At 40.9% G+C, this 13672-nt stretch overlaps 1 protein-coding gene across 1 annotated transcript; it reads left to right on the top strand.

The window, feature by feature from the left end:
* The first annotated feature begins 3010 nt into the window (after positions 1-3010).
* gas2b (growth arrest-specific 2b) lies at positions 3011-12562 on the top strand. Its single transcript, XM_031846901.1, has 7 exons — positions 3011-3233; positions 4452-4561; positions 4694-4835; positions 6345-6408; positions 6930-7458; positions 7555-7662; positions 12242-12562. Exons 1-7 carry the CDS (start codon positions 3011-3013, stop codon positions 12449-12451), a joined length of 1386 nt encoding a protein of 461 aa, XP_031702761.1. The 3' UTR covers positions 12452-12562.
* The last annotated feature ends 1110 nt before the right edge of the window (positions 12563-13672 follow it).

Raw genomic sequence — 13672 nt, forward strand, 5'->3', positions numbered from 1 at the left:
TGCTGCTTTACCAGAGTAAACATGAGCGCCTGTCATGTAAAGAAACAGAATTTTGTTAACTAGTTGTGAAGTTAGTTGTTTACCAGACAACAAGATGAGCTTTCGTTTCATTCTCTGGAGACTGCAGTGTTTGCTGAAGGCGACATACAACTGAATCATTAATCTTACGTACGAACAGTACATATTTAAGCCAGTGCTTCAGCTCAGATCCATCATTTTAAACACATTGTTCATGTAGCCTGGTTTGTAATTTTAGCGGTTTCCCCCTGACTGCTGGTTTGACTGTGAAGATGTTTGGTTTTATTACAAAGACACAATTAAAGGCTGTGAAATACCACTGACGCAAATCTTACTTAAAGGTTGTGCAAAGTAAATGAGGTGGAATAGAAAAAACTTGTTTGTGTTTGCACCAGTGGGTGGTGTGTTTAAAGACATGGACCCTCAGCTCTGCAGGAGCATAAAGGCTGCTAGTGTCTGAGAGCTAGGCCAGTAGCTGACCTTTGCCTTCCTACAAAGCCATTCTGTAGCAGAGGTGTGAATATTGCACCTGGATGTTTTGTCAGAGACAGACGCTCTAATGCCCTGCTGGTCAACCTGTAAACCAGCAGCCCCCTCTACATTACACCTCGTCTCTGTCCCACGTCTGCTGATAAAGTGTTTACAAAAGACCCTTTTCACTACGTCCAGTCAGAACTCTCTGTCTACAACATCTTCACATTTATCTCACACAAGCTGAGCCCAGAATTCACTGACGTACATTACTGCATGTACGTCTTTGCCCTTCTAACATTCTGACAAACTTGAACTTGTAATGACGATCTGCAATAGTGAGCTACAGACACTGCAAAACAAAGGTGGTATTGAGATAAATGAGCTATAGAAGCCAGCTGTGATGCTGCCCGTCTGTGTCCCACACATCTGCCCTCCAGGTGTGCTTATATTCTGCTCAAGATAACGTCTTTGTTAGAGATAAGATTTATATTAGACATGCTAGTGGCTCTGTCGGTTTACCTCTTTGTTACAGAATGGAATATCTCAACAACTTTTGGATGGATTGCCATGAAGCTTTGTACAGACATTTGTTGCCCCCATGCAATGAATCCTAATGACTTTGGGGACTTTTCCTGACTTTTCCTCTTGCGCCACCATGAGGTTGACATTTTTCTTTTTGAGTGAAATGTCCCAAATATTTGACAGTTTTCCACAAAATTTTGATAGAGAAATTCTTGTTCCCTTCAGAATGAATTGTAATCCATCTGGTGATGTATCCACTTTCCATTTAATGCCGTCAAAATTTCAATTTGTCCAATACTTTGCTTTATGACCTGCACAACTGATTACACTCTCATCAGCCTCAGCTGCACATTGGGCTATGCTAATTAGTTAATGTGAGCATGCTTACAGACACACCTAATGTGGACAAGAACAAACATCAGTATGTTAGCATTGGTACTCATGTTAGCATTTAGCTCAAAGCACATCTGTCGTTAAGTAATCATCACAGTGAAAGAGTTCAAATAAAATAGTTGCTGCAATGGCAACTTTCCATAAAGTCTCGCAGTATTATAAACCTCTGTGCATCTTCTGTGTTTTGGCATCTGAGAGGCTTTAAAATCCACAGATCTGTTACTCAAACTGGACTTCCCAGATCCTATTTCATGTCTCACCAGTGCCTTAAACAACACCTCCTCATTAACGCAGCTCCTTGTATTGTTTTAACACGGGCTGTTTTCAGTCTGAATGCCAGCTTAGTGCTGTTACTTTACAATAAACCTTTAAAGTCAGTCTTTTGGCACAAACCGAGCCTCTGTCTCTACTGTACATTACGCAGCAGCACCAGTGACCCTCTGCATGTGTTGTTGTCTTTATTCCAGCTGATTAGCAGCGAGTATTACTGGCAGTCAGAGCATGTCTCAGCATGGGGCTGAGCTTTATGATGGAGGCTGCTCTGGGAACAGGATAAATGAGCCATATAGCGGCACCAGGAGACTGGCTCAGGGCTGTAGCTGCACATCTTATTAAACCTGCAGTCAGTCAGTTTAATCCCTTTGATTAATGACCTAGTGTATTGTGTGGCTGTGAGTGAATGCAAGGTATGTGCATGGAGCACAGTGTAAAAAATTGGTTTCAACATGTTGTGCTCATGTAAAATAGAATAGAATAGAAATATACTTTATTCATCCTCAAGGGGAAATTTGTCAAAAATTGTATTTGTGTGTTAGACAGCTCTGTGGTTTTCACTGCAAATAACCAACCGCTATTACGTTCAAAAACCATTACGTTTTAATTATTTTTTGCTTTCTTCGAGGATAGCAGTCAACACTCCCTCTTGGTTTGCTTATCTTCAGTCTCAACTCAGCAAGGAAATATGTCTGAAACAGAAAGGGGGAATTTGCACTAAATAACTTTGTAAAATACCCAATATGGTCTGAGCTCAGACTGCTGAAGCCTTATATCTCTGCATGAAAAAAGGACTCTGCATTTCCCCCCATACATTACCTTTGAGGAAGGGATCTCTCTATAGTCTATAGGAAAATGATTACAGCACCTATTAACTTTTGAGTTGGACTTGAAAAGGTGGCTCATTGGTTCAGGTTACATGTTTACAGTATCAGAACATTTAGAAAATGTCACAAAAAGACATTAATTACAATGCAATTAGGATTTAATTCACTTGCTCCCACTTGTATTAGCTGATACTGTTGCATGTTGTTATTTCTAATATTATGTGCCTTGAAGTTGTAAAGTATAGTCAAACTGGCAGAATGTCCCAGTCATGGCAGTAGTTTTAACCCGAGTCAAGCCAGAGTCACCAGAGAGACTCAAGAAGCTCAGTTAAATCTGAAACCAAACCCTCTGAGTTGTGACCAAAACATAGATAAATTAAACTGTGATTAGGACCATACTCAGTTTTGGCAAAATGTAAAAATCGAAAGCTAACAAGAACGTAAAAAAAACCATCTGTTCTTTGATCCACCAGGGTCCGTCAAAGACTGATCGGAGCTGAAGCATGGACAGTGAAGTGGAAGCGATGAACATCAGCCTTGACAGTCCTCTAAGCCCGAGGCACCTGACCGGGTTGGGGATGAACTGTCTTCTAGGCCAAAAGTTCCGACACTCTGGGCCGGGCCTCGCCAGTCCTCAGGATTTCAACCAGTGGCTGCCTTATCGCCACGACGCCAGCCTGCTGCCCATGAAAGAAGACCTGGCCTTCTGGCTCAACACCCTCATGGGTGAGACATTTTTTCCTTCATTAATCTTCATGCCAAACTCATGTTAACTACACTATCTGGACAGTAGCTGCAGTGGAAAGATTCCCAATTCAAGAATTGAATTTCTTCCAGCAGATATCTACAGATGAAGAACTCTTGACAGACTTGTATTTTCAGCAATAGTTGAAAAAGCCGCAGTCACATTAAACACAGAGGCACATTAACCTATACTCATTATCCTAAATCCTTGAAATACCTATTCATGAGGGGAACTGTGGCTGTGACTCCAGGGTAAGGGATGTTTCTTACCACTTTACTGCATTATTGGGGAAAACATAAAGGGTCCGCACATGCCACAACCTGTTGGAAGGTGTCTGGAAGGTGACACGTGTCCAACAGGATGAGTTTCTGACTGATGCAACAACAAAGTCCACATTGCTCGCGGACCAAAGAGTTGCGTCGGTTCATCAGTAAAGTGCTTTGATTTTCGGAGACAAAACATTCCTGTGGCTATATTATAAATCCTTAAATCAGAGAAAGATTGAAACAGTTTACAATGTTGTCTTCCTCTTGATATCAAGGTTTTCTATGCAACAGGATAATATTGTAACAGTTATGTGATAACTGCATTAGTAGATTATATAATGTGTAATAGGAGAGGAACATATTTCTACACAATGCCACGGTTCGCCAGCTCATCAACAAAAGTGCTAAGAGATGGCTAAATACGGAAGTAATAATAGCAATCATTATTTTTACATTTTGTTGTTTCACCTTTACTTAATGAATCAGGAAGATACCTTGCAGCATAATCAGCACCTCCTCTGCATTTTAACCTATTTTTTTCTTATTTTCTTATCAGCATTTTTCTGATCTGTCCTCACCTTTTGAAGACCCTGCATGCTTACTGAAAACTGTAGTGGACAGTTTTGGCTCTTGCTGCAGGACTTGCTACATTAACCTTCTGATGCATTTGTTGCAGGTGTTGTTTAAATTGTCTGTTCTTTCCATTTGAGGCACAGTTTGAGCTGAATTTGTTTTATCAGAGGTGCTACATAAATAACTTGTAATACTTTTTATTGTTTTTATGCATTTTAATATATAGTCTGGGTTGAATATTGTTTGAATACCTCTTTGTAAAGATCTATGTATTTTTCTGTGAAAAGCATAATGATGACCTTTGAGTTGTAACTGTTACTGTTACTGCACATAACTCCATGTTTGTGTGTGTATCCTCAGGTGTGGACCTCACAGCAGACAGTCTGATGGAAAGCTTGGACAACGGCGTTGTACTCTGTCAGCTCGCACAGCTGCTCCAGGACAAGATGATCCACACCAACAACAGCAAGGTGCTGCAACAACACAACTCAACACACACACACACACACACCATTGGCCACAAAAACCATATTAATCAACTTTTCGTGTTACTGCAGTAAACATGCGTCTACTGCATACTCACTTCCTTTGTGTGTGTTCAGCCTTTAATAAGAAGAGTGATCCACTGGCGAGCTGATGCATCTTCTGGATCATTCTTCGCCCGAGACAACGCCGCCAACTTCCTCTACTGGTGTCGAAAGATTGGCGTTGATGAGGCTTACCTTTTTGAGTCAGAGGATTTGGGTGAGTTAAGACCGGAGATTGAGCCTTACATTTCGGAGTTAAAGAGCTCTGAAGTGAATCATGTCATGCAGCACTCATGATACTAATTAGGCTAAAATCTTTAGACTTTGAGTTTCACCTCACTGCGGTAGGAGTAAGTCACAAAGGATGTTCCTTGGCATTTATGCCTTTTATTATTTTATTTTACTTGTTCAGTGAGAGCACTGTGTCCTTTTTTTCCTACTCTATCTCTCCAGTGCTTTTGTGTTTAGTGACACATCTTCTCTTTTTTCCACCTCCACCCTCCGTTTGAATAAATGTGATAGACTCAGCATAATGTGTCTTATTTGTCAAAAGATATTACATGGTGCATTTATATTGTATTGTAATATTACATTCATTTTCACTTGCTTGAACCAAACATTATTACATTATTTATTTTCAGTTGTTTACTTTCTGATTTGTTGACGTTATTGGTGATTTACGATAACTTTACTTTTTAAACTGACAAAAACTCAACTCACACTGCTCACAAACTCATTAAACATACCAATCAGAAGCAAAAAGGAATATGGGACATTAAGATTACAAGTTGAATGTGACAGAGTCAAGGTGATGATTATACATGTTCTGTGCTCAGACCTCCTGTGTCATTTCTCTCTCACACCCTCTGTATGATGCGCCCGAGGAGATAATGTAGTTCACATGCTTACGTGGTTCTTTATTATCAAACGTACTCCTCTTTATGTCCGTCTTATACTTGGGCATGTCTACGCAGGGCGGCAGATGCGTGAGAATGATAATGTGGAGGTTAATCTCCACCGACAATAAGTCACCTCCCCCTGCAGGCAGACTAACCTACTTCACTCGACTAATTGAGTGACGGGGAGAGTGAACTTACTGTACTTTGACAGGCTTCACTTTTCTGCCTCAGTGACACAGATGATTACTCTTTTTCTTTTCTCTCGTCTCCTTTTCTTGCTGCAGCCATGATGATGGTAATGGTGGATGTCAAATACAGGTGAATGAAAATATAACACCAATAAAGTGATCGTGACATAGTGACATCATTATGTTAGTATTTTGCTTTTTGTTGTTATTTGTTCAGTCATCAATGTTGTGGACTTTTAGAGAGTGTGCCCCACATGTTGTACATACTTTAATGCATGCTCAACCAAATCATTTTAACAAATGAACTAGCTTGGCCTTTGTCTGGCGTGCATAGAGACCCCTTTTGATTTCTATACAGCAGATTGGAGGCAGGAGAGGCTGACTTGTTTATGAAGCTTTCATGCCCTCATGCCCTCAGCTGCACATCCACAGAAATTCCTGCTCGGCTTCAAAGATTGAGATGCACAATAGAGACAGGGCGCCAGCACCTGAAATGTGTCCTCTCTGTTCGGACTACACCTCCTGTTATCTTTTGACACAGATGAGCGTTTATCACCGGAAACATCTTTCCTTTCAGACGAGTGACTATTTTATGTTTCTACCCCTCCACTCTTTCTCTGTAATTCCTGCGGTGAGAAGTCCTCCACAAACAACCTCGAGAGGTGTGCCTGTGCCTGATGGAGCTTGGAAGGATTGCAGCCAGGTAACTGCCCTACACGTGGTACAGCTCCCGAAAAGTAAACCACAACTGAAACGTATGAAACCATCAACTATCTAGGTTTAAATTTTCCCCACACAATTATCGTGACATCAAAGGAAGTGTCCTAAAATGTTATCCTACTCTTAGTCTCTCTTTTTCAACTGGCCAGCCATTACTTATCAATTACTTTTAGCAAACAATTTGTGTTTATCTATTACTTATTAAATTAGATTTAAATTACCTATTTGAAATATTGAATCATACTTTTAATTGTCACTTGCTAAGTTTTCACTTACTCTTGCAACGTGTGGTGCTCAGTTACAGATGACTTTATTTAAATATATTTCAAAATCAAATAGTAGGTCTGTTTTTTTTTTCAAATGAGTTGAGCTACTCCGCTTTCAGTCTCTCCATGTGCCCCCCTTGTGACTGCAGAAGTATCCCCCTGTTGTTCAAGAGTCCTTATGATTTAGTGTTGATATATCCTTGTGATTGCTAATATATTTGTTAAAACTCTCTCTTAGGTACGGAGTAGAGCCTCCGGGGCTGGTGAAGTTGGAGAGAGAGATCGAGAGGGAGGAGGCGGGGTGCTTATCTCCATCATCCCCTCTGCCCCTCTCCTTTTTTCCTCCCATATCATTGTATTCACCATCACAATCATCCCTACCCACAGCCCCCTCTCCTCCTCCCTCCCCACCTGCGCCCCTCACTCCAAGCACAACCTGTCTGTCTGAACCCCTCGCTGCCTCCCTCGCCTCTGATCTTCCATCAGCCACAACAAGCCCAGTACCTACATGTTTATCCCCTCCCCAGTCCTCCCTCTCAGCATCTAACCCTTGCACCACCACAGCCTCAACACAAACACCTTTGTTCTCTTCATCCTGCACCACTAACACATCAGCTTCAGCACCCTCCAAAGTCTCTTCTGCCACAATAAACAACCACACTCCCACTGCTACACCTCCCATCACCTCCCCACCTGCAGCAGCTCGTTCCTCCGGCAGATCCACAAGCCGGAGGAGAACAGGCACCAGCAACATTTTGGATGACATTGTACATATTTTTATTTCCAGTAAAAGTCATCTTGTTTCAGCTTACAGATGTTACAGGTGAATATGATTTGCCCTCTCTCTGCCTAACCTGTTCCAGGTGAGAAACATTATTGAAAACCCCCCCTGCAGCTGTCATACCAGGTTCCTTGTTGAGAAGCAACCTAAAGGCTGCTATCGTGTTGGGGAAAAAGTTCTGTACATACGGGTAAGTCTGTTCAGCCTAACCCTGGGTTTTTGTATTTGAGAGACACAGCATGCCAGATTACAAATTGTATTGTTAATGAACCAATCTGCAGAGTCACAAATGTATTAATACTGGGTGTATCTGCAAATTTTGCTAAGCATTTCATTTATTTGTTTCATTCATACTAAAGCGTTATGTTTAGCAGGTTGAAGTTAGGGAAATATGGTGGTATGGGGTGAATATTTAAAAAGTCTAGATTTGAAGCACAAGACAGGATGAGGTAACTTTATTATTATTCATCCGAAACTATAATCCTTTCATCACCATAACCAAAAATCCTTCTGTTTCCTGAACCTAACCACACACAGGACTCCACCTAAGAAAATATCGCCAGTGAACATAATCCATTCTGCAATCAGGTTTCACATCAAAACACAACAGACAAAACAAATTAGCAGCATATAAAATACATTTAATAGAAGACAAAGCTTGTTCAGGCGCACTTCCTCCACCAGATTGACGATAATACTACCAATATGTTGTTTTATATTGTATTATGGTAGTGATACGATTAAGTTAAAGCTACAGTTATGTAAAATTAGATTACACATTAATATGAACTCTGATGCGTCATGGATGATACATCGCATAATGAGACGTGAGGTGCTAATGCCCTCGAGTTAATCAACAGCTGAGTCAGCAACAAGTGCAGTGTGTCAGAGCGACTGATATGCGTTCACTTGGGATGGAGACGTCTGTGCCTTTCAGCCTCCCTGAGTCGTGCACCACCCGTGTGCGTCAGTACAAAGGCTCCGAGGAATGGCCTTCGGGGAGGCAGGGTTGCTTGGCAACCAATGGTCAGGATAAGACCGGGCTGACAATGATTTTATTCAGTACACATAGACCTTCGGCAAAGAGTTCAAACCTGAAGGAAAAACAAACACGTCTCTTTCAGGATGATTTGGCGGAGATATGACCGTGGTGTGCAGTGCAAATGGCAGCTCACTCGGGAGTCCAAGTCCACCGAGGTGTGGGGGGTTTTGAATATAAGAGGAAGGTTTTACTTCACTGTCTGTACCCAACCATCCAGCCATACAAAGAGAAAATATGACAGCTTCAGTGTATATTTAATGCACACTTTATAGAGCGTACTGAGTAAGGCATCCACAAGTCCATTAAAAAGCACATGCTGTCCATTTAAAAATAGTCTATCACAAAGTATAAGTCTTCTGCATCAAATACAGTTACCAGGAGGTGTATCACAGCTCTGGAGGCTAATTGGTTCAGTTTAAATGTATTTATTGGTGTGTTAACGATATTGACCTAACACTCCCTGAACTGGTAATCAATACTGTCACAGTTAGTTTGCTTTTAACAGAGTTACAGCTACATTTCTGACTGGCTGACAGACATTTTTACTGTCTATTTAGAAAATAATGCCTCCCTTCAAGTCACAGAACACCTGTCTCTCCAGAGCCGACCTGTCAATAACACGGGCGCACGTCAAAAGAAACAACATCAAAGAAAGGCGATAAAGATGTGACAACCAAAGCGTGTTATTAGTTGGTCAACGGTCATAACTCTGTGTCCATCTGTCAGTTTCAAGCTTTAATTACTAGTTTGTGGACACTACTTGCACTGCTCCCTTCCTTTTTTCTCAAACACACCTCAGCTGTGTGAATAGAGCGCTGCAGCCCATCGACCCTGACTCCATCCATTACCTTGAGCTGCCTACGTGTCTGCAGGGAAATATAAACCTCAATTACCATATACCACTATAACCCCGATGCAGCTCCTAGGAGAGCGTGCCATTCAGTGTGTACAGATCTTTTTAAAGAGCAGATACTATTGATTACCGAGACAAAGTCATTAGTGAGGGGTTTAATCAGACAGCTTGTTAATGAGCGGCTGAGCATGACCGCCCCTCCTCATGTGTAAACTTTCCACCCCACCTCTTTCCCCCCGTCTCTATTCCCTCTGGAGTCTGTTCAATCACGCTGGCCCTGAAGTGCTCCACCATTCTTTGGTGTTAAAAAAGAGGAAGGCTTTTCTTTCTTCTCTGCGCCCAATTAGGCTCTCCTTCAGCTTTGTAGCAGCCACACTGTCTGACTGCGTCAATAGAAGGAAAAGACATTCAAACACCTCACAATATCATGCCGCACAAATGATTTGTTTACCAGGCTATCTGCATAAGAGATAAACCTAAACAGTTGAATTAAAACATCTTATTTTTGCGTCTGGAAGCAGAGTCAGGACAGAAATGAGAATGATGAAATTGTTTTTCTAGCCATCAGCTTAGTATTTTGGTAGGTAAACCCTTCATCATCCTCCTTTCTCAAGTGTCCTTGAGCAAGACATTGACTCCATAGAAGCTCCAGCTCTGTAGGTGACCCTGACCTTGATCTCATTAGATTTGCAGATATTTTGTCATTAGATATAACATTCATCTAAATTATAAATCATTCTTATCATGAGGGGAACATGAATGTCTGTACAAAAATGTCATGACATTTCACTCAAAACCACAAATGTGTAGCTCATGGTGATGCTAAAGGAAAAGTCAAGGGATCACCAAAGTCAAAGGCTTCCATTTTATAATGAAAAACTTGGAACAGGTCTTTACAACCTGCACGACATACAGCACCCTCTATTCTTAGCTTTAACAGGAAAGACAAGGTCAGATATATTTAAGAATTTGTCATTGTAACTTTAAAAAACGGTTTGTCGACAGTGCTTGTCAGTGTGCTGTCAAAGGGGCTCTCAAACATAAATGCGGACAAAATACAGAGAGAAATATAAAAGTACATAAGAGATAAGACACACATGTGCCTGCATCAGTTGATATACTATAATGCTGCTTAGTTTGTCTCTTTATATATTGTGCATTTTTTTTAAAGGACTCTTCGTACCTAACAACAGCATCAAAAGCGGTGGCTGTGGCTAAAACCTGCCTCCTACTGGCGGAAGTTTAAATGACGCCTCCTCCCTGAGAACACTCATGCATGTTTCAGCAGAAGAGGAGAGAGAGAATCAATGGAGCTGCCAGGGAGGACACAGGGGAATCCACACGCTAGTTTATGAGCTGCAGACGTAGCACACTTTCTACGGAGACCTGGAGGGGGGAGTTGTAGAGACAGAAATAAAGAATTCTGCCTGACAAAGAGGGCTTGTGTTGAATAGTACAGCACAGAAAGGGGCTGACTCTGTCTTTTATTAAATGATCAGTTTGGTAGTTTAGTTGGCAGCAAATTTCCCCGCTTTATCATAGTTCTGATGTATAATATACAATTGAATTTGTATAGAATTATACAAATCCTATATTAAAAGACAGTTCATATTTACACACACAACCAGCAAATATAAATTCAGACACCAACATGCAACTGAAACATAGGATAATTAGAAACAATTATATGAGTAATACAAAAATAACATAACCCACTTGCTGTTTTAATAATAAATGATAAGTAATTTATTTAATTTTACTTATTTTAAACATTACGGATATAACAGTATATACAGTAAATACTTATACACAACATTTATTTGGAACTGACAATTAATGCTGGATTAATTCATATTTTATTTCTTGAAAATAAACTTTGGCTGTTTAGTGATTTTTGAGAATGAGGCCTAGTCAGAATTACATTGGCTCTACGTTTGACAGGAAAGTGGTTTATTGGTGAAGTCAGACTTGACCCCTGTCAACCTCAACATTTTAATCTGCAGGATGACAGCTGAGACGGACCACGTCTGGGGTTTCCTCTATAGCTGCTTGTGTCGCGTGTGTCCGTGGTTGTACCATTGATTTTTTTCACGCACGTAACACACAGCGCCCCCACATAAGAAGAGTAGATCTGCTTGTATTATCACACCCTTAATGGCTCCATAATGAAGGGTTTATTGGCAATAAGGAAAGAAGGGGGTGGGTCGGTGCTCACAGGGCAACGAATGGCTTTGCAAGGCCTCCTGGGAATGTTAACGTCTACTGGGAGTTGAGGGTCTGTGCTGAACTCATCTCAATCTCTCCTTTCATTTCTTTTTTTCTTTCTAGGCTTTATATTGTGGCTGTAGTTGCCATGGCAGCGGTTGGTTTTCCAGCTGTAAGGACGGCTGTCTTTGAAGGATGTGTTGATTCAGATGAAACTGACCTCCCTGCAACCACTGTTTACAGATAGATTGTGACACAGTAGTCGTTTTTATATTTAAAAAAACTGTGTTTATTAGGTGGTTCATGTTGGAGTTCCCTGTGGGTGTGCCTGCATGCGTGTGCACGCATGTTCATATGTGGATTAGTCCCGCGTGTGTGCTCAGCTGGTGCCATGAGGTGTTGTTTCATTTGATTTAATGAGATTTTGACAAAGCTATCCGAAGCGAGAGATCATTTGCCTTTCAGAGCCTGAGACACACGCGCTTGTAAATATTCAATTGGTGTGTGTCTGCTGTGGAGAGAGAGAGGGGGGGGGGGGGGTTAGGGGTAAGGGACTGTTTTTCATATATTTGAGAGTTCTATTCCTAAACACATCCTGGGAGGAAATATAATCACATTTTTTTCCCAGCATTCCCTCCTTGAATGTGCTCTCTCGTGTCACCTTTGCAGATGCTGAACGAGCGTCATGTGATGGTACGTGTAGGCGGCGGCTGGGAGACCTTCACAAGTTACCTGCAGAAACATGACCCCTGCAGAGGAGGAGGTCCGGTCAGCAGATCTGAGGTCAGGGTCTGCAGGGACAAAGCGAAGCCACTCAGTTTGAGCATCTCACCTGACAGCTACATGGTGGTCGGTGCCCATTACCGTCGCAAGAAGTAGACTCTCAGACTGCTCGCTTGTGCTTCTGGCTCTGAACAGTTCAGTTAATCTGACCAAACGGTACAAGGTCAAGGATTTAACATATAGTTTTTACCTCAAGTTGAAAAGGAAATCACACTTTTTCTATTCAAAAGTTGTAGATGACTGGTTCTTCACTGATTGTTATCTGTGTGAGTTATCCAAATTACTGCAACAACTTGGCAGCGTAGCTAAATGACTTTACTGCATACATGCGGAAATTGGTCAGTTAGCTGACGATAAATAATGAATTAATTAATGCTCTTTTTGGGGGGCACATATGATAAAACAAAACACTAACTGTCTTTGGGTTTTGCTATGATGTTGAATAAAACAAGCAATCTGAACACTTCACTTTGGGCTGTAAGACATTACAACAGGAATCTTTCACTATTTTCTGACTATTTACAGACTAATTATGTAATAGAGAAAATAATCAGAATATTTATCAAGTATACGAATAATTGTTAGTGTCAACACTAGTTGTTATGTGCTGTATATGATAACGTTCATGCAATCATATTCTCCAAAGGACGGTTTTGTGTAGAACTGTATGCAATAATGTTACATTATGCATTTGTACTGATGTAGTTTAGTTCGTTAACATACAGTTATGTGTTATGTATTGTGCTACGGTAGTTTCAATTTGTGTGTTTGAGCTTTTGTATTTTGTTCCAGCAGAAGTTTGAATACTACTCTTAGTGATTTTAATGTATGAAAATTAGACCCGAGTTGGGTTCTGTTAGAAAACAATAAACTTCTTTTCAAAGGCAGAACATATCTTACATCCTAAATCACAGCTTATAACATTTTTGTTTTAACAGTATGGATCTTAATTTGTCATTTATTTAATATTATGTAACACAAGATGGATCCAAAACACACTTGTATATTTCTTATTTCTCATTTAGTTTTACATTGCCTGTAGCAAATATTGTATCCGCTCAGCCTTTAAGAGGCAAGGACACAAAACATCTAGTCCTCCCTCTAGATGGCACCATGTCCTCAGCGACAAAAGGCCAAGCTTTGCCTCCATGCTTATCTGGAGGAGGGTTCTGTCTGCTGTTATGATCCTGTTGCCTCTCCAGGACATTCATTTCTTAGTTGGACTGGAAATATGCTTTCAGTTCCATAAACTACCTCATGCCCACAGATAGTACAAAACACATTGCTGCCTCATCAGCAAGATTTGGAGTCACATCT

The sequence above is a fragment of the Anarrhichthys ocellatus genome, unplaced genomic scaffold, assembly GCF_004355925.1.
Source record: "Anarrhichthys ocellatus isolate YVR2014 unplaced genomic scaffold, GSC_Weel_1.0 scaffold6, whole genome shotgun sequence".
Classification (NCBI taxonomy): Eukaryota; Metazoa; Chordata; class Actinopteri; order Perciformes; family Anarhichadidae; genus Anarrhichthys; species Anarrhichthys ocellatus.